The sequence below is a fragment of the Passer montanus genome, unplaced genomic scaffold (genome assembly GCF_014805655.1).
Source record: "Passer montanus isolate IOZ18808 unplaced genomic scaffold, ASM1480565v1 scaffold238, whole genome shotgun sequence".
Classification (NCBI taxonomy): Eukaryota; Metazoa; Chordata; class Aves; order Passeriformes; family Passeridae; genus Passer; species Passer montanus.
The window spans coordinates 9,729-28,673 of NW_024367015.1; the positions used below are offsets into that span (position 1 = coordinate 9,729).

At 49.4% G+C, this 18,945-nt stretch overlaps 1 protein-coding gene across 1 annotated transcript in view; it reads left to right on the plus strand.

The window, feature by feature from the left end:
- The window catches only part of ANKRD13C (ankyrin repeat domain 13C), a 19,583-nt gene extending 822 nt beyond the window's left edge, over positions 1–18,761 (plus strand). Inside the window, exons 2-14 of the mRNA XM_039710933.1 lie at positions 1–152; positions 4,445–4,486; positions 5,893–5,997; positions 6,943–7,028; positions 8,047–8,092; positions 8,811–8,877; positions 10,111–10,255; positions 10,959–11,090; positions 11,836–11,997; positions 12,700–12,779; positions 13,316–13,414; positions 14,003–14,103; positions 14,888–18,761. The exon at positions 1–152 is cut by the window's left edge and continues 21 nt beyond it. Of these exons, the coding sequence (XP_039566867.1) occupies positions 1–152; positions 4,445–4,486; positions 5,893–5,997; positions 6,943–7,028; positions 8,047–8,092; positions 8,811–8,877; positions 10,111–10,255; positions 10,959–11,090; positions 11,836–11,997; positions 12,700–12,779; positions 13,316–13,414; positions 14,003–14,103; positions 14,888–15,018 (1,348 nt within the window). The 3' untranslated portion in view covers positions 15,019–18,761. The remainder of the gene's footprint in view (positions 153–4,444; positions 4,487–5,892; positions 5,998–6,942; positions 7,029–8,046; positions 8,093–8,810; positions 8,878–10,110; positions 10,256–10,958; positions 11,091–11,835; positions 11,998–12,699; positions 12,780–13,315; positions 13,415–14,002; positions 14,104–14,887) is intronic.
- The last annotated feature ends 184 nt before the right edge of the window (positions 18,762–18,945 follow it).

An 18,945-nucleotide genomic window follows, 5' to 3' on the forward strand; every position in this document is an offset into this window, starting at 1 on the left:
CGGCGCGCACCGGCACCGCCCGCCGGCCCGGGCCGCCCCCGCCGGGCCCGAGCGCGGCCCCTTCCCCGTGCACGAGTGCGTGTTCAAGGGGGACGTGCGGCGGCTCTCGGCGCTCATCCGCACGCAGGGCATCGCCCAGAAGGACAGTCACGGTGAGCGGGGCGCGCCGGCCGAGCCGGGGCTCGGGGCCGCCTCCCGGGGCGGCGGGAGATGCGGGTGCCGGACCGGGAAATGGGGAATTCGTTGGGAGTTTCATAAGGGTGTGTGAATCCCCTTTAGGAAGGATTGTGGACAGGAGATGGAGGGGGGACACAGGGAATGGCTTCCACTGCCAGAGGGCAGGGATGGATGGGATGCTGGGCAGGAACTGTTCCCTGGGAAGGTGGGCAGGCCCTGGCACAGGTGCCCAGAGCAGCCCTGGCTGTCCCTGGATCCCTGGAATTTCCAAGGCCCGGCTGGACAGGGCTTGGAGCATCCTGGGATGGTGGAAGGTGTTCCTGCCATGGCAGGGATGGGATTTAAGGTCCATTGCAGTAATTCCCTAATTCCATGATTTTTGTAACATGGATGAGCACTGTCAGCTCCAGTACCAGCACTGTGCTGGCAGAGCTGCCTCGCACCGGGTGTTGCTCTGTGTCCAGGACCCCACTGCATTTAAAAGATTCATGGTCTTCTAGGATGTCTGAGCTGTCACCTGTTTGCTTTGGGGGATGCTGAGCAGTTCCTTTGGCTGTTGGCAGAGCAGTTTTTGATATTTCCCCAGGCTACAAAAATCAACCCTTTCCCCCCACCTTTCTTTTTAAATGCTGTGGCTTTGGATTTTGAGAGAGTTGTTCTCAGCTGCTCCTCTGAAAATTCTCTGTCCACAGCAGTGTCACTGGCAGAGATGGAATCTGATCCTTGTGCTGCTCTGAAACCTGTAAATATTGAATGTCTTGCCAGGACGTTTCAAAACGTTTTAATTCGGGGGATATTTTATACTGTTAACAAATAAATCAGCCTGGGGGATCAGCTTGACCTTCATGGTTGGTTTTAATCTCTATTTTTAATAGCCGTTTCAAGAGTAACATGATCCATTTCTGCTGGAGAGCTCCCAGTTCCACGTGTGTGGTGTCTGAGGAGTTGTGATAAAGGGGATGCTTGTGTTGTGTTGCTGATAAGGAGGTCGGCTCTGCTCAGTTGTGGTCTGTAAATTCAAAAGGAGCACGAAGGTGAAGGATCTCTGGGCTGGCACGGTGGCAGGAGTGATGGAATTGGGAATTCCAGCTGTGTCTGTGCAGGCACTGGAAGGCAGCTGAGGGCTGCAGAGTAACCCGGGGCTCAGCTCCAGCCAGGATGGGCAGGAGTGCTCCCTACAACTGGCACTGTGCTTTCCTAAGGGCAGAGCTCCAAATCCAGCTACAGATCTGTTTATCCTGCCACCTTCATTCCAGCAAATCCTGCTAGAATGAAAGCAGCAGACTTGGGGAGGATTTTTCCCACTCTCTCTATTCCTGCTGCTGCTTCTCCCTGGTCCTCCTCCAGTTCCCCTTCAAGCAGCTCGGCAGCAGCAGCTCCAAATCTTTCCTTGAAGGCACTTCCTGATGCCTCTTTGCTGTGCTGTCACCCTCAGTGTGTATCACACACATGGATTCCATCCTTTTTTGATCCATATATAAACGTCTAATTAATATCTCCCTGCTTCCCAGCTCTGTTCAGAGTTGGGACACTTTGGGGATCTCTGACTCATCATCTTCCCCGAGTTTTTACTTTGAACTATTCAAAAAAACCCCACAACAAACCTCTTGATGGCTCGACATTCCAAAGGCCTGAGTAACACTTCCCTGTTATTGTTTTCTTCCTGCCTGTTTCCATCTGTCACTTGTTTGCACACGCTGGAGCTGGGAATTATTTGGGGGACACTCCAGCGGATGATTTGCTCAGAAATAAGCCAGAGGAATCCTGGGATGTGCTAAGGATCAGAAAGAGGGGAGAGAGAACTTGCTGCTAATAATCCAGGCCTGTTTTAGTCTTGATTCAGTGCAGGAAATCCAAATCCTCTGGAATGGGAGACTCCTGCTGTTCTGCTAAAAGCAATTGAGTGTTAATTGAGTGCCTAGCCAGCTTCCTAAATGAACCTCCAAATCACTGCCCAGAGGAAGGCCAGTGTCATTATTCCCAAACAACGAGTTTCCTGGGAGAAGCCTGTAGCTACACCTAGCAGATGACTTACAGTTTTATTATAACATGCATTAAGAGCTGGAATCCTGAACAGACAAATCCTCTTGCTGGAAAGCAGCCCTGGCTCCCTGTAGGTGTGCAGGTTCCTCACAGAGGTGACAGGCCACACGTGTGGGGACAGGTGCTGTGTTTGACGTGTGGTTTTGGGCCAGCAGGCCTCATTTGCCCACCTGGATGTGCACGGGCAGCATTCCAGGAGCTGCTGGAGCACTGATTTTTTTGGGGAAAGGGGCTGTGGCTGTGCTGGGCACTGAGGAGGCCTCACCTCATGTGAGGTCATGTCTTGGGGTCAGTTCTGAGGCCTTCACTCCAAAAAAGACCCTGAGGGGCTGGAGCACGTCTGGGGCAGGGAACAGAGCTGGGAGGGGGCTGGAGAATCCCTGAGGGAGCTGGGAAAGGGGCTGGGGAATCCCTGAGGGAGCTGGGAAGGGGCTGGAGAATCCCTGAGGAGCTGGGAAGGGGCTGGGGAATCCCTGAGGAGCTGGGAAGGGGCTGGGGAATCCCTGAGGGAGCTGGGAAGGGGCTGGAGAATCCCTGAGGGAGCTGGGAAGGGGCTGGAGAATCCCTGAGGAGCTGGGAAGGGGCTGGGGAATCCCTGAGGAGCTGGGAAGGGGCTGGGGAATCCCTGAGGGAGCTGGGAAGGGGCTGGAGAATCCCTGAGGAGCTGGGAATGGGCTGGAGAATCCCTGAGGAGCTGGGAAGGGGCTGAGCCTGGAGCAAAGGAGGCTCAGGGGCCCTTGTGGCTCTGCACAGCTCCTGCCAGGAGGGGACAGCCGGGGTCGGGCTGTGCTCCAGGGAACAGGGACAGGAGCAGAGGGAACAGCCCTGAGTTGTGTCACAGGAGAGTTGGGTTGGACACCAGCAGGAATTTCCCCAAGGAAAGGGTGGTCCATGGAAAGGCACTGGACCTGCCCAGGGAGGTTTGGAGTGCCCATCCCTGGAGGTGTCCAAGGAAGGGCTGGATGTGGCACTCAGTGCTGGTGACAAGGTGGGAGTTGGGCACAGCTTGGACTCAGTGATCCTGGAGGGCTTTTCCACCCTCCCCGTTCCTGTGACTCCATGATTTTATGACAGTGCTTCCCCTTGGGTCATGCACTTTGCATTTGCTGGGCACACAGCGTGGCTCCCTCTCAAACATGTTCCTCAGGAAGGTTGTTTCCATCCCCTAGCAGAGCCTGGCAGCATCCAGGATTCCCAGATGTTGGAGCAGCTATTAATAGCAGCAGGAGTTGAGCTGGGTTAGTGTACAATGAGCTGGGCTGTGGCTGCCTGGGATGCTGCCAGTGTCCTGCAAGGATGAGATGCAGGACACACTGAACAGCCTGTCAGCCCCTCTTGGGCAGGCAGGGCAGAGTTCCCATCTCCATCCGAATTTCCCTGATGCTGCAGGCTGCTGGCAGCCTCTCCAGATGTGCAGCACATCCTCTGCACAGAGCAGGTTCTCCCTGCTGACAAAATGGGAGGTAGAGAGCAACTCTTAACCGAGTGTGCGTGTTAGAATTGCACAAGAAATTTGTTTTCCAGCGTTTTTTTCTCTTGACTGATCTAAGAAGATGTTTAAATGTGCAAAATACAGTTAAATGGAAGAACTTTACATCCTTAAGCTCCCTAAATAAAGTGTGTCAGGAGCCTGGTAGCAGCATTAATCCAGGAAAAACAGCTCTGGGTGCCTCACAGTGAATACTTAACAGCACAAATACCACCTGTGTCACAAGCGTTGCCAGGAAAATGGGGACAGGTTTGAGAGGCTGCTGATCATCTCCAAAGCTTTCTTTGGAAACAGCCAAAAGGCAGCTTTGTAGTGAAGGTGCTGTTCCTTCTCAATATGCCCAGTACTGCAGTTGTAAAAAATGAGTACTCAATCTTTGAAATATTAATAAAACAGGCTGTTAAATTTTTAATCAGTATCATATCCGTGAGTAGCTTTTAACCCAGATATGTCAGGCTGGAAGGGATCAGACCCTTCAGCCCGTGAGGAGCACAGGGGCTGTGTCTTTGTCAAAGACACCTCTGGACCTCTGCCTGGAGTGAGTTTCAAGATATTAAAAGCCCTCTCTTGGCCCATGAAATGTGTCTCAATATATTTATTTTGACAATTATAATTAAGCAAATGCCACTGGTGTGTTCCTGGGTTAGAGCAGGAACTGGAGTTTCCTAAGGAAGGGATTGCAATGGATTCTGGTAACTTTCATCTCATCTCTTTTATTTCTATGGTTTCTTTTAGGAAACACTCCTTTACATCTTGCTGTGATGTTGGGACATAAAGGTGGGTAGAACCATTTGTTTTGTTACCTTTTCAGTGATCCTGAAGATTTGGAGGCAAGAGGAAAAAAAGGTTTTTTTTCCCTTTCCTAAATGTGATCTTGTGTTTCAAGCTAGTGAGGTCTTCTGGAAAGAAGATGTCACATGGATTTGGAGGAGAAGAGTGGGAAAAGAAATCTGAGCTTTATTCCCAGTATTCCACCTCATCCTGCCCTCTGGCAGTGGGAAGCCATTCCCCACTTCCTGTCTCCTCTTGTCCCCAGTCCCTCTGCAGCTCTGCCTGGATCCTTCTCCTCCAGGCCCTGGAAGGGCTCTGAGCTGTACCTGGATCCTTCTCTGCAGATGAACACCCCCAGCTCTCCCAACCTGTTTATTGAACTGCAAATGGAATCTGGCTGGTGATTCCAAGCTGATTTGCCTGCTCCCTGCAGTGATGTTCTTGTCCTGGGCACTGTTTAAGGAGCCATAAAAATCCCTGGGTGTCTTGGCTGGGTTAGTCAGGGCCTTTGTTTATCCCACAGGAGACAGTTTGTTCAGCAGGGAGGGATCTCTTCCTCCCCAGCCACTCAGCCTGCCCCTGACTCACAGCTGCTGCATCTGGAATGACCAGTGCAGTTTCCTGTGGCACCTGTGGTAGGAAAATAACCCAGGAAGTCCCTGTCTTGGTGATGAGACATCTGGGCCCTGCTGCATCACCTCCAGACGGCTCAGGGTGGCTTTAGTGACATGTGCTGAGGTTTCCCTGTGGCTGGAAACTGAACAACCATTTCCAAGGAGCACATGGGAGCATGAAACCCTCCTTGTCTCCTTCAGTGTTTCCACCATCGTGTCCACCTGTGGATGGGGAATGCAGCTGTTGGCTCCACACCTGCTCTGAGGCTTTCCTGGAGCAGAGGTGCCTGTTTGCCCTCTTTAAATGCCAGGGATGTGTTGGTGCCTCAGGCTCCTCTGCCTCCCCTACACCTGATGGGAGTTGCCCCAAATCCGTGTCCCCATGATCCATCACCCCTTGGAGAGGGATGGAGGCCCTGAGGTATTTCTCTGCTTTGTGTGTGCAGCAGAGAGAGCTGATGTCATACATTAAATATAAATATCCTTGTTCCATAGTGGTGTGTGTATCTGACATGCAGAAATATTATAAATAGCAAACTCCACGTAGCAGGAGGGACAAGTCTCTTCAGTGTTATATAATTGGTGGCTGATCACCAATTATTTTTAGTGGTAATATTGAACAGGGAAGTGCTGGAAGTACTTGCATAAATGGCTTTGTTTGTTAGAGTGAGTCAGAACCCAGATATATGTTTTGATAATCTGTGTAATATCTCTGATGTGAATTGCTTTGGTAGAGTTTTATTCTGACTGCTCCTGCTGCATCCTTTACTGTAAATAACTGTGGATGTTTTGTTCCAGAATGTGCCCACCTGCTTTTAGCCCATAATGCTCCAGTAAAGGTGAAAAACGCTCAGGGATGGAGCCCTCTGGCCGAAGCCATCAGCTATGGAGACAGGCAGATGAGTAAGCACCTCTTCATTCATCCCAGTTGCCAGTTAATCCCAAACTGGGGCTCATTCAGAACAGGAAAGCAGAGCTCTCAAGCTGGGTTATTTTCCCACAGCCCTCTTTCAGCTCTCTGAAGAGTTTTTCTTAATCAGCTGAACATTTTATATCTGAACATGATCAGGCACATCCATTTCCTTGATAAGAAATTGCACTGGGTTACATAAGCAAACTGTTAACTCTGCTCAGGCTGAGGGCATTGGGAAAGCTCTGCACGAGCACATTCTGGGTTTGGAGTGGCAGTGACAGGATCCAAATGGATCTGGGCTGGGTGGGATCATAGCCTTGCAGCTGCTCCCTGTGGTCACAGGTTTGTTTTTGTATCAGTTGCCAGTGGGATGTGGCTTTTAGGCTGCATCTCAAGAGGCCAGTGGGAAAATATAATTTATATATTATGTATTATTCAAACATGATATATTCACCTCAGACACGGAAGAGCAAAAGGAAATTATTCTGCTGCTACTCACTGGTGGATGTTAATAGTATTTGGTATTACCACCATGTGTGGTGGTGCATAGCAGGAAACTCACTATATATTGCACATAAATGTATTATTAATATGTTAATGCACTAATTTATAATCTACCAACAACATCCTCTTGTCAGCTCCTCACTACTGATTTTCTCAGTGGAGTAGATGTTACTCAGTATATTTGTATCCACATATTTACTAATACCTGTGTACAAACCCTCCTGACATGATTCTGTAGTTAATTTTACAAACAATTATTGAGGCTTTTCTTCCTGGGATGATCTGAGCAGGTTAATGTGCAGTTCTGTAACTGGGATTAATTCCTCAGTTCTGATGAAATGTTCCATTGCATTGCTGGGTTTAAGACCTCAAGTAAGGCACTCATCTATAATTACCAAACAAACAGAGTTCATGGATTATTTCCTGTGTAGTTTCAGCACTCCTGAGGAAGCTCAAGCAGCAGTCCAGGGAAAGTGTTGAAGAGAAGCGACCTCGGTTATTAAAAGCCCTGAAAGAGGTGAGTTGTGCTGACAGAACCAGATGGGGTGGAAGGCAGTGACTTGTGCTCTGAGTATGGACACTCTGGAAAACTGCCAGGAAGTTTTTTCCATGTTTTTGCCAATCTTCTGCTCTTAAAAGCAATCTTGGCTCTGTTTTAAGGGGTCACAGAATTATATTTATTTTAAGGTAATACTTCCTTTCAACTTCTAGAAATTCAAATGAAACGTATGCGTAAGGCAGAACTGCTCATCATCATTGCAATCTCAGAGTTAAAGAATCTCAATTTCATTAGATTTTTAAGGCTTTCTTTAATCTTGTGTCAGTGAATAATTTCCTGGTCTGTTCAGTCCTCAAATGACTCTTGCCCAGTGATGGAGGAGAGTTTTGGTTTCACTCTCTATCAGCATCCAGCATCCAGCTCCCCTTGGACACAATGAAATACTGCTCAGTTTGGGGACAGCAATTTGTAGAAACCCAGTTATTTATCAAAAGTTAATTAAGTTGTCCCTGTGTAAGCTGAGCTGTGTTGTGATCCCTGAGCACCTCGTGGTGGGGTTGGCTCTGGCTCACACGTGCTCTGGAGGCACAGGAGCTCTGACCTGATGACTTCAGCACATTTCCATGAGGCCAGTGGCAATTGGTCTTTGCAATACTCCTGCCTGAAACTTGACTCATTAATTATTGTATAATTAATTCTAATTCTGTGGGATTGGTTGGGATCAATCAAAGCAAGCAGAGAGCTCCAGAGGTGGTTTTTTAAACACATGTTTACAATAAATCTTTTGCAATCCAGGGCTTGATAGTGGAATTAGTATTAAGAAATGATTAAAAATGTGAGTTCAAATATTTACGTCATTTTGTCATTATTGATTCTGCTGCAGCTAAAGCTTCAGTGATGTTTGAGTTCAGTACAAATTCAAGTACAACATTAGAGAAAGTTTTCTTTGCCAAACACAACTTCTGCCTGTCTTCCAGCAAATTTTACAGTTATTTAGCCTGAAAAGCTTGTTAACACATTGTTCTTTTCTTCTCAGCTAGGTGACTTCTATCTAGAGCTTCACTGGGATTTTCAAAGTTGGGGTGAGTGCTTCCACATCCTTCCCCAGGGAGATAATGCAATCAGCCTGCAGCACACTTGTTCTCCTCTGCTGTGTGCTGGAACAGTCACAGCACTTGGGATCTGAGTGCTGAGGAAAGGATACACAACTTTTTCCAGATTTATTTTTGCTTGTCCACTTTTGGAGCTGAAATCTCCCATGCAGTGACTCACTATAAGGAGGGGAAGTAGCTCTTTGCTTGAAGAACCTGGGCCATGGGAGGTGTCCCTGCCCTTGGCACGGGGTGGGATGGGATGATCCCCAACCCAGACAGTCTGGGATTCCATGATTTTGTGTGTTTTATTAATTTAGTAATTAATATTAATACTTTGAACCATTTTTTATGCTTGTGGCTGTTCTGCTTTAATTGGAGCCAGGCTTTCCCTTGGAGCATTATGTAAACTGTAAAATCCCAGAATTCAAACTATGAACAGCCACAGTTATTAGGATTTATAAATGGTTTACCTGTGATGGAAATACAAATTCTGTCTGATATTGGGAGTGGGGTATGCAATTATAATTACAAAAAAATCTATTTATCAGATAGAAATGCCCCTGGTATTGTGTTTGACTGAGATGATGGTGGAAAATGCTGTGTCTGCATTAAAACACATCCAGAATCAAACTATGGGATGGTTTTCATGGGAATACTTTGCAGAGGGGTCTCAGTGCCCTGATTGCCTTTTCTCTCTCTCCTTTAGTGCCTTTACTTTCCCGAATTCTGCCTTCTGATGCATGTAAAATACACAAACAAGGTATAAATATCAGGTGAGTGCTGCTTTTGTACCCAAATCCTTCTGTGCCAGGGAGAAGCTGGATCCCAGTGAGCCTGGGCACATCCATGACACAGCACTGAGCCTTGGAATTTCAGGCCCTCTGATTATCTCTTTGGAGCTGAATATAACTTAAATATAGAGCAAGAGCAGTTCAGCTGGATAAGGCTTCATCTACCAGATGTGCCAGTGAAAAACAGGGATTGGGTATTTATAACACAATTGCAATTAAATTCCAGTATTTTGTGGAGAAGTGTTGCTGCTCCAGTCTGTAGTTTAAAAAAAAAAAAAAACAAACCAAAAAGTGATATAATTTCTCTCTTTGAAGTGTTTAATGTGACAAATTCACAAACTCAGTAGGGTATTTTAGGAGTCTCTCCAAGCTCAGCTCTGTTTAGTTTGGAACCAAATGTATTTTCTGGCATTTTCTTTAGGGGCCAAAATTTAAAATAAAGAGGGAAGATCCTGGAGGTTCAATCTGTAGGAATTTTTGTTGTGTTAAAGGGGCAGCTTGGGTCTGTAAATTGACTTTTTAGGTGAAATTTGAGTCTGGGGCTGTTGCTTTCCTTCTCATTTCTGAATGCGCTGCCTGTATGAGGCCTGAACTGAGGGGAAATAGATAAATACAGGATTTTCCTTGGAATCAGAGGCAAATCTATGAGGAGTTTTAATCTCTCACCATTTAGAGTTGAAGTCACTGAGTTCAGGTTCTTTAACCACCTTTTTATAAGAAGTAAATGCTCTGGCAATACTGGATGTGAATTGCTACAGAGATCCATGGTCTTGGCTCCATCTTCTTCCAGTTATTCAGGTCTGCCGGAGCATGTCCTTGGTGTTAGTGAGGAAGAAAAATAGAAATAGGAATAAAAATAAATCAAAATTAAAGAAAGGGCTTTGTTTCTGAGTCCTCTTCAGATTTTGGGTCATGTCCCAGTGTTGTTATTCCAGTCAGGACCCTGCTGAGGAATTGTTTTTCAGTGTGTAGCACTGAATAGATTCTCTCTCCCTCCTCATGCTGGCAGTATTAAATACAGTTTTCTGAAGATAATTTTACCTTTATAGCAATTTTTTGCTGATTTCTGCATCCAGGCTTCACTTAGGAAATTCTATGAAAACTTAGCCCCTTATGTGTTTGTTTGCCATTAAAAAATTCACTTTCCTGCTTGAAAGCTGAATTTCCTCCCGCGTTTATGGGTTGTTTTTGTGAAATTTGGGGTTGTTTTCACAGGCTGGACACAACTCTGATAGACTTTACTGACATGAAGTGCCAACGAGGGGATTTAAGCTTCATTTTTAACGGTGACGCCGCACCCTCCGAATCTTTTGTAGTTTTAGACAATGAGCAAAAAGTTTACCAGCGAATACACCACGAGGTAAAGCTCTGGGAAGGGGGTGGGACACATCACAGGCTTTTTTGGGAATGTATCAAACAAAATTTGCCTCAGAAACACCCAAAGAACTACATACCAAAGAATTTTTTCCTAATTTGTTTGAATTTGAGCTGTGAAGGTGACATCGAATTTTGTGAGGGAAGCCAGCTTTGAATCCAGATTTCTGGTTAAGGAGAAGCTGGAATGGGAGTAGCTGGGAAGATGTGGTTTAAATTGTGACTTGCTGCTTTTAATCTTTCCACTGGGATTAACTCAGGTGTCCTCAGGTGGGTTTCAGACCTGCTCCCACTGCTTTGCATCCTTTTAGTCACTCTGTGGCCAGTTCAGCTGATAACAGCCTGAGGGTCTGACTCACTGGACCCCCTGTAATTAGTCAAGTCTTTAATTACAGCTTTATCCCCCAATCACTTAAGCAGATGGATTATTGACTGTGGAAAGGGTGTGGCTGCTGAGCTGCTGCATAAATCCCATTGGGATGCTTTATTCACATTAATATTCAAGATTAAACTATTTGGAAACCATTTGGCCAGAGGTTTTATAAAACCGCTTGAAAATGCAGGAAATGCTGCTTCTGGGAAAAGATCCAAAGGACAAGGCTTATGGATTTGTATTTATTGGTGGATCTTTAGAGGAAGCCATGGTTGTTTTCTAAGTTCTGCTGAGTATTTTGGAATTTTTCTTCCAGGAATCTGAGATGGAGACAGAAGAGGAGGTTGACATTTTGATGAGCAGTGATATTTACTCTGCCACCTTATCCACCAAATCCATCACATTCACACGGGCCCAGACGGGGTGGCTCTTCAGGGAGGACAAAACTGTGAGTGGGGGGGAGCTCAGAGCCTGCTGCTGGGCTGGAGGGAGGAGGGAAAGGCACTGCAAGAAGCACTGGAGCAGATTTCCTGGAGAAACTCTGGCTGCCCCATCCCTGTCAGTGCCCAAGGCCAGGCTGGACAGGCTTGGAGCAGCCTGGGATGGTGGAAGGTGTCCCTGCCATGGCAGGGAGCTGGAATGGGGTGGGCTTTGAGCTCCCTTCTGGCCCAAACCAATCCAGGATTCTGAAAAGATAAGGTGTTCAGGACAAAGGAAAAATCCCTGTCCCTCTATCCCAAATTATCACAAGATCATTCCATGTGGAATCTCTTTGCTGGACTGCCTTCAGCAGGAAAAACAAGGAAGAAAGATTCTGTAGCTGTTGGGCAGGGGGAGGACAGGCTGTGCTGGGAATGGTTTTGTTCCAGGAGGCTCTGATCTCTGCAGGTTGATTCCAGGGAGTGCAGGAAGGATTCAGTGTGTGTTCCTGCTGGAGAAAGGCAGGGATGGGAGTGCTTTGGAAGGGATTTCACTCAAATTCTTCAGCAATCTCTGTCTTAAAGCTTCCCTTCATTAGAAGTACCTGTTTGTGCTGGATTTTTGGGATTGCCCAGTGCCAGCCCATGTGTGGGGCTGGGGGAATTCCAGCTCAGTCACCAAGCTCCCTTATTGCCATTGTTTGATACTCAAAAATCAAAATGTTTTTGTTTTATCTTCTGTGAGTCATTAATGTCCTGATTCCTTTCTTGCAGGAAAGAGTAGGAAACTTCCTGGCAGATTTCTACTTGGTGAATGGACTTGTGTTGGAATCCAGGAAAAGAAGGGAACATCTCAGTGAGGAGGACATCCTTCGGAACAAAGCGATCATGGAGAGCCTGAGCAAAGGGGGAAACCTCATGGAGCAGAATTTTGAGGTATAGTTGATTAACTTTGCCCAGGATGTGGGAGAATAATCTTGCACACCACTCCTCGTGGTGCAAAATACATAGATAATGTTTTTATTTTCTTTTGATTGGCATAATCTAAAAATCACAAACATGACCCACAAGTATAATTGTGGTGATGCATTAATGAATTAGCCTGATTAGTGCACACAGGGAGGGATTTCTGTGGTTACATTGGGTATTCAGCCTTAATTTGTCTCTTAGAAGAGATGAGGGGTTTGGCTGTGGCAAATCAACTGCGGATTCTTTCAGACCCAATGTTGATTGTTGGGAATGAAAGGGAAGCCAGAAAGGCAATCGTGTTCCTTTGAGCTTCATTAAAATGGGAGGAAGCCTGTGATTAGCACCAGGAAATCAAGAGCTCTTCAGAAGAGCCAGGCTTCAGCTGGGAACACACACAGAGCTTTTAAAGTGATTAATTTATTTCTGTGTGAGCTGGAGCTGCTGCCTTGGCACTCAGAGCCCTGAATTAACTCATTATGGTGGAGCAGCACAGCCATTCCTATCGAAAGTGCCCTTGGAGGCCAAACACCCCAGTGGGGCTGAGAGCAGGGCTGGCATGAGCAGGGCGGGCGCTGTGGCTGTGGCTGGAGCTGAGGGGCAGCTCCAGTGGCAGTGCCAGGCTGAGGGAGGGAGGGAGGGAGCACTGAGCTGAGTGTGCTTGTCCCACAGCCCGTGCGCCGGCAGTCGCTGACGCCGCCGTCCCCCAACACCATCTCCTGGGAGGAGTACATCTCTGCAGAGAGTGGCAAGTGAGTGCTGCTGGGTGTGCCAGGGCACAGGGACACCTCTGCAGCCCTGGACTGGGGTTCTGGGCTCTCCACTTGGTGGGTGCTGCTTGTGTAGTTGTGTGGGGAGGGAGGAGCGCCGGGTTTGGTGTCTCAGTGTTCATTCTTCACAGGGCTGGGAAGTGATCCTTGTGTGTGGGAGCAGTGCTCAGCTACAGGCACTACATCCCTGGAATGCTTTGGATTGGAAGGGACATTTAAAGCCCATCCAGTTCCATCCCCTGCCATGAGTAGTGGTTAATGAACACTTCCTGTAGGGTTTATTAACACCATGTTATGAGGAATTATTTTATTGGAACAGTTTTTTTGGTTTTGTCTTGTCTCCTGGTTTAGCAGAACTCAGAGTAATCTAAATTAAGAGGTTTTTTATCTTTATAATAAAGCAAACCCTTTGAAAGTAGGGATTCCTCTCTACCTGGTGTTTTCCAACCCACGTCTGTTTTCCTTCCTCTAAACCCTTGATTTTCCTGGGAGACACTGACTTTACCTCTCCCTCACAGAGCTCCTCACCTGGGCAGGGAGCTGGTCTGCAAGGAGAGCAAGAAAACCTTCAAAGCCACGATAGCAATGAGCCAGGAATTTCCCTTAGGAATCGAATCGTGAGTCAAAGCTCCTGGCCATGGGGGTTATTCCTGTTGGGAATGTTTCAGCATGTTTTAACATGTGTTCATGAGCTGCAGAGGCCTGCAGATCTCCAGGAATGGGAGCTGGGAGTGCAGCCAGGCTGTTGAGCAAGGAATCCCTTAAACTGGGAATCTGGGAGCTGTTGGGGCTGGGGAAGAGCCAAGCCCTTACCTGGCTTGAGCAGAGCAGAGTTTTGGGCAGGGTTATCAGCAGCTGGTGTCTGATCCCACAGAATTCTGAAATGGCTTTCCCTGTAATAAATTCAGCACAAAATTGTGTCCCCATACTCAGTGCAAAGCCAGGTCAGTTCCACATGTCCATGGAGAAGTGGGTGATACCTCATCCCTCATCTCCTGTGGAAAATGAGGACCAGGAATTGTGTTGGTGTTGGTTTGTTGTAACTGTGGATGTGGGGTGACCCTGAAGCCCTGGGATGGAGAAGGGGGATGATGTCATTGTCACCCTCTGTGTCCCCTGGGCCCTTGGGATCACATTTTCCTGTTCCAGAGGGACAGGGGGTGTGTGGCAGGAGGATCTGTCACGGGCTCTGCTCTCCTTTGCAGGTTGTTGAATGTCTTAGAAGTCATTGCACCCTTCAAGCACTTTAACAAACTTAGAGAATTTGTTCAAATGAAGCTTCCACCAGGCTTTCCTGTCAAATTAGGTAAGAGCACACAAAACTCCTGGGGCTGTATATATCCAGAATTTTAGGTTGGAAAAGCCCTCTGAGTCCTGCCATTCTCCAGCACTGCCAAGGCCACCACTGCCTCGTGTCCCCCAGTGCCACATCCACAGGGCTTTGAAATCCCTCCAGGGTTGGGGACTCCTCCAGGGCTGGAAAACTCTTTCCAAGAGAAATTTTCCCGAATATCCAATCTAGATTTAAACATGTGCATTTATTCTTGCAATATGTTCAGAAGGTCTTTTGTGGAATTTTGGGGAAGAACTCTCACCTAGGAATGTGTTACTGGAGAGTTCAGGAGCACAGAAATGCTGGGGCCTTGCTCCAAGGGCAGTGGGATGTGCTGAATTATTCTTGCATAGGGGAGGATCTCAGGTATGGAGTATTTTGTAACATTCCCGTGTTTCCTTTTCTTCAAGGATCACTGGTGATAGATTGATTTTAAGTGAAAAAATAGAAAACTATTGCACTTGTAGCAGATGGAAATGCCTAAGATCAGCTTATTAACGGGATAGATGATCCCAGAAGCAGTAGCCCCTTTGCTAGGGGACACAGGGTTTCTGGAATTGCAGGGAGCTGTGTGAGCAGGTAGGCTGTGCTCTACCTGTGCCGTATTTGCACAGCATTCCTGGGAATGACCTCAATTCCAGCTCGTGCTCCCATTCCCCTGGGCAGGGACGCCTCCCACTGCCCCAGGCTGCTCCAAGCCTTGCAGGGTGGGGTTGGTGGCAGTGCTGGTGTCCCTGACTGAGCCCTGTCCCCGCAGACATCCCGGTGTTCCCCACCATCACGGCCACTGTGACCTTCCAGGAGTTCCGCTACGACGAGTTCGATGACTCCATCTTCACCATTCCCGACGACTACAAGGAGGATCCCAGCCGCTTCCCGGACCTCTGAGGGGGCTGGGGGCTCCTGGGAACACCCACCCCGGCTCCCCAGGGCCAGGGAATGGCTGCAGCCCAGCAGGCAGAGCCGTGGGGCACAGGAAGGGATGAACTCGTGAGCCCGCAGCCAAGGGAAGGAGCGGCAGTGCGGCTGTGCTGGCACTGCCCTGGGCATCCAGCCCCTCCAGCTCCCTCTCCCAGAGCCTCCTGCTGCCACCCCCTTTGGCACGGCCACTCCTGCTTCGGGAGCTGCCACCCCCAGCTGGGAGGAGCTGCTGGTTTTTAAATTTTTTACACTTGTGGTGATCCACGAGGCGCTGCTGGACCTTGGCACCGAGCTGGGCCCGGGGGTGAGGTGAGCTCCCCCTGTCCTTCCCGTGCTCCCTGTTCCCTGAGCTCCCAGCTCAGCCACGGAATGTTGGAAGGTATCCTAAAGGAATGCCTTGGCTGTAGACGAATGAACCAAATGGGCACCACTGACACTTGGATTTCCTGCTGCACCCAGGCAGAGCCAGCTGTGCTCTGCAGGGAGCGAGGCACCTCCGGAGCACCGGCCCAGCCTGGTGCTCTCCCTGCCTGATCCCCTCCTTCTCCCTGCTCTCTGCTCCCTCCTGGCCTCCTGGGCTGCTGGGGGCACTCCAGGGCTGCCTGGCCAGGAATGTCACTTCTTGTTAATCCTGTATTTGACCCTCACTTGGGAGAGGCTGAGCACCACCAGGTCAGTCTGTGGGAACTGGGAAAAGCTCAGGCACTGCCCCTTCCTGCAGGAGGAGCTCTCCCTGTCCTGTAGCCATGGTGGTGCTCACAGGCAGCTTTCACTGGGGTGTTCCCACTTTCATTTCCTGCCTCTTCGTGTTTAAATCAGAGAATCCCAGACTGGTTTGGGCTGGGGGGACCTTGTAGCTCATCTTGTCCTGCCCCCCTTCACGGATGGTTTAGTTCTCCAGCTCCTCGAGCTTATTCCCAGTTGTTCCAGTCTCATCTAACAATAATCCACCTTTTTGGGGTTTGTTAGGCAAGATTTGTGCAGAAGGCTGATGGTGCTATTTGTTTGTATGAAGAACTTTAGATTCAAGTGCTGTGGTGTCATTGTACAAAAATGTAAATATTTTCCAAATTATATTCTTTGTGCACTGTAGGTAAAACTTTTTCTGGAATTCCATAGAGTTAAGGATCAAAGTTTATAATGAAGAGGATCACTGATGCTCAGTAGAGGGAACAGCTGTGCTGAGCACAAGGGACAAGGGAGGGGCTCAGCACAGGCCAAGGTGTCAGGCACACCTGAGAGCAGGGAATTCCAAACTGCTGGAATCTCTGATCCATCCCAAAGAGGCTGCTCTGGGGAGGGACGTGGAGGAGGCCAGGGAATCACTCAGCAAAGTCCAGGAGCACTGGAGTGGGAGGGTGGGGTTGGTCCTTTGCCAGCACCTCTGGACCTGGGGGACAGGGGAGCACTGGGACAGGGGAGCACTGGGACAGGGGAGCAGTGCAGCTTTGTTGTTAATTCAAACTCCAATCCAAAATGGAACTTTAGGGAAAACAAGCAAAGGGAAATGACGGCTGCAGTGCCGTGTCAGGGCAGGTGTGGAGCATCCTCTGGGAATGATGGAACTTGTTCTCCCAAGTCATGATGAATTCCTGATGTGTTTCACACCTCTGGGATGAACTGACACCATCTGTGCTGCTCCTGGGAGCCAGGAGGGATCCTCTGGGACAGTCTGGGGACGTCCATGGGGCTGAGCTGGAGCTTGGAGCGGTGCCTGTGGGGCAGCACAGGGCTCTGTCCCCTCCCGGGGTCCCTTTGGGATGTTTTGTGTAGCTGCAGGACCTGTGCCAGGTGCCACACAGGGACCCCATTCCTTGGGAATTCCAGTGCTGAGAGGTTCCTCCCCGAGGTGAATGTCAGAGCTGCCTTTGCTCAGTGGTTTGTGTTCCTTTGCATTTTTGGTCATCCCAAATCCATCCCTGGCTCCGTGGAAGCGTGGCTGGGGCTGTGGGGCTGGGCAGCCACTGTGGGATCCCAGGGTGGATCCTGGCCTTGGAACTGGAAAACAAAGAGGGTTTTGGGTGGCCTCCTGTGGGATTGAGGCTCCTGTGGCTCTGTCCCCTCTGGACCAGCCCCTGGTGGCTGTGGGGTGTCTGCCCAAAGCCCAGGGGAACCTGGAAGTGTTTCCTGTGGTTCCTGTGGCCGCTGGCTGCAGACCTGGGGGATTTTCACCCCCCAGGACACAGCTGCTCCCTGGGACACTTCCAGGGGCTGCAGGAAGCTGTTCCTAAGGCTTGTTCTGCCTTGGAGTGTGGGCACAGCTTTGGGGCTGTCCTTGTTCTGGGTTATCCCAGGAAATCCAGCTGCTCCTGCTCTCCCTGTGGAGCTGGGGGATGGGAATTCCCTGCATTGTTCCCCAGCTCCCAGGGCAGCCCCTGGGCTCCCAGAGCTGCTCTCAGTTCTTTTCCCTCCTCCTGGGATGTGTTTCCTCTCTGAACATTCCTGGTGAGGAGTTCTTACATGTAGGGATGCCTGGGCATTCCCAGTGGATGCACGGCAGGAATTCTCAGCCAGAGGGACACTGGGCTGAGCCTGTGGATCCTGAGGGGCTGCCCACACTGAGATCCATGTTTATATCCATGTTTTCTCCACTAAAGCCTGTTTTTGTCACTGGGTTGTGTTTGTGGGCCCAGCTGTCTCCAGGGTGTTCCCAGCCCCAGCCTGGGGCACGGGGTCCCTCCCCTGTCCTGTGGCTCTGGGAGATTCCTTTTCCAAGCAGCATTGGTCCAGCAGAGCCTCACCTTGGCTTTCCCCATTTTCCTGGAGGCCAGGCCAGGTGTTCCAGGAGGGTTTGGTCCCTGGGAGTGAGCACAGATCCATGGACTGTGTTTGTGCAGCAGCTCCAGCTCGTCCCTGTGGCCTGGGAATGCCAGGGGCACCAGGAGCAGCCTGGACAGCCCAGCTGGAGTCGGTGTCCAGGGCAGCAGAAGGGAGCTGGACCAGGCTGCTGGGAATCACACCCCTGCTCCTGCCCACGCTGGGGCTCCCCTCCCACCACTTCTTTTTTTCCTGAGGTTTTTTATGGCTCTTAAAAGAAACTTTGCTCAGCCCAATTCCGACCTCACTGCGGAAGGATCCCGCGGGTTGTTTCTGAACCAAACTGTTCCTCTGGTCTTCCACGCTCCTGCTCTGCCCGTGGCAAAGGGAACAGCCTGGATTCGCTCTCTGGAGCTGCTGTCCAGCCACTGCACTCCCAGCACAGCAATTCCCTGTCCCTGCCGTGAGTCCGTTCGTCCCGCCCGGATGTGTTTGTGCTGGAATCCCCCGGATTCCATTGATATTCCCAGCAGCCCTCTGTTATTTTCTGTCTCTGCTCCTGAGTTGTAATTCCTGCCAGGAGAACTGCATTATTTAATCTGGATTAACCAATTCCTGTAATGCTGCAGTTTCACTTTTCTTTTCCTGACAGTTCGTAACTCCCATGGAAAACGAGTCACCTCTCTTGGTTTTCCTGTTGTCTGCTCCCTGGTTTCCCTTCCCTTCACTCATAGTCACTTTGGGTTGTATCATTTGTTAGAATAAAGACCAAACTATGCTGTTGGATTTGGAAACTGCTCCACCTGTGCAATCCAGGCTTCCCTCTCCTGTCCCGCGGCCTCGGCTGCGCTGTGGGAGCGGGCCCGGAGGGGAGGGAACGAGCTCCTGCTGCTGCGTTCTGCAAGGGCATTTTCTTGGTCATTTTTTAAATAAAATCCTGCATTTTCATTACAGCCTCCTCTCGGCCCTCTCTGAATCCCAGGTTTTACAGGGAAAGGATGCAGGAGGAGTTGCCAGCCTCACTGGGAGCTGAGGGAGCAGGCTGGGAGCAGTCTGGGAGCGAGGGAGGGGTCAAAAGGAGCCTGAAAGTCACTGAACTGTGGTCAGTCCTTCCAGAGAGGTCACCTCCTCCATCCA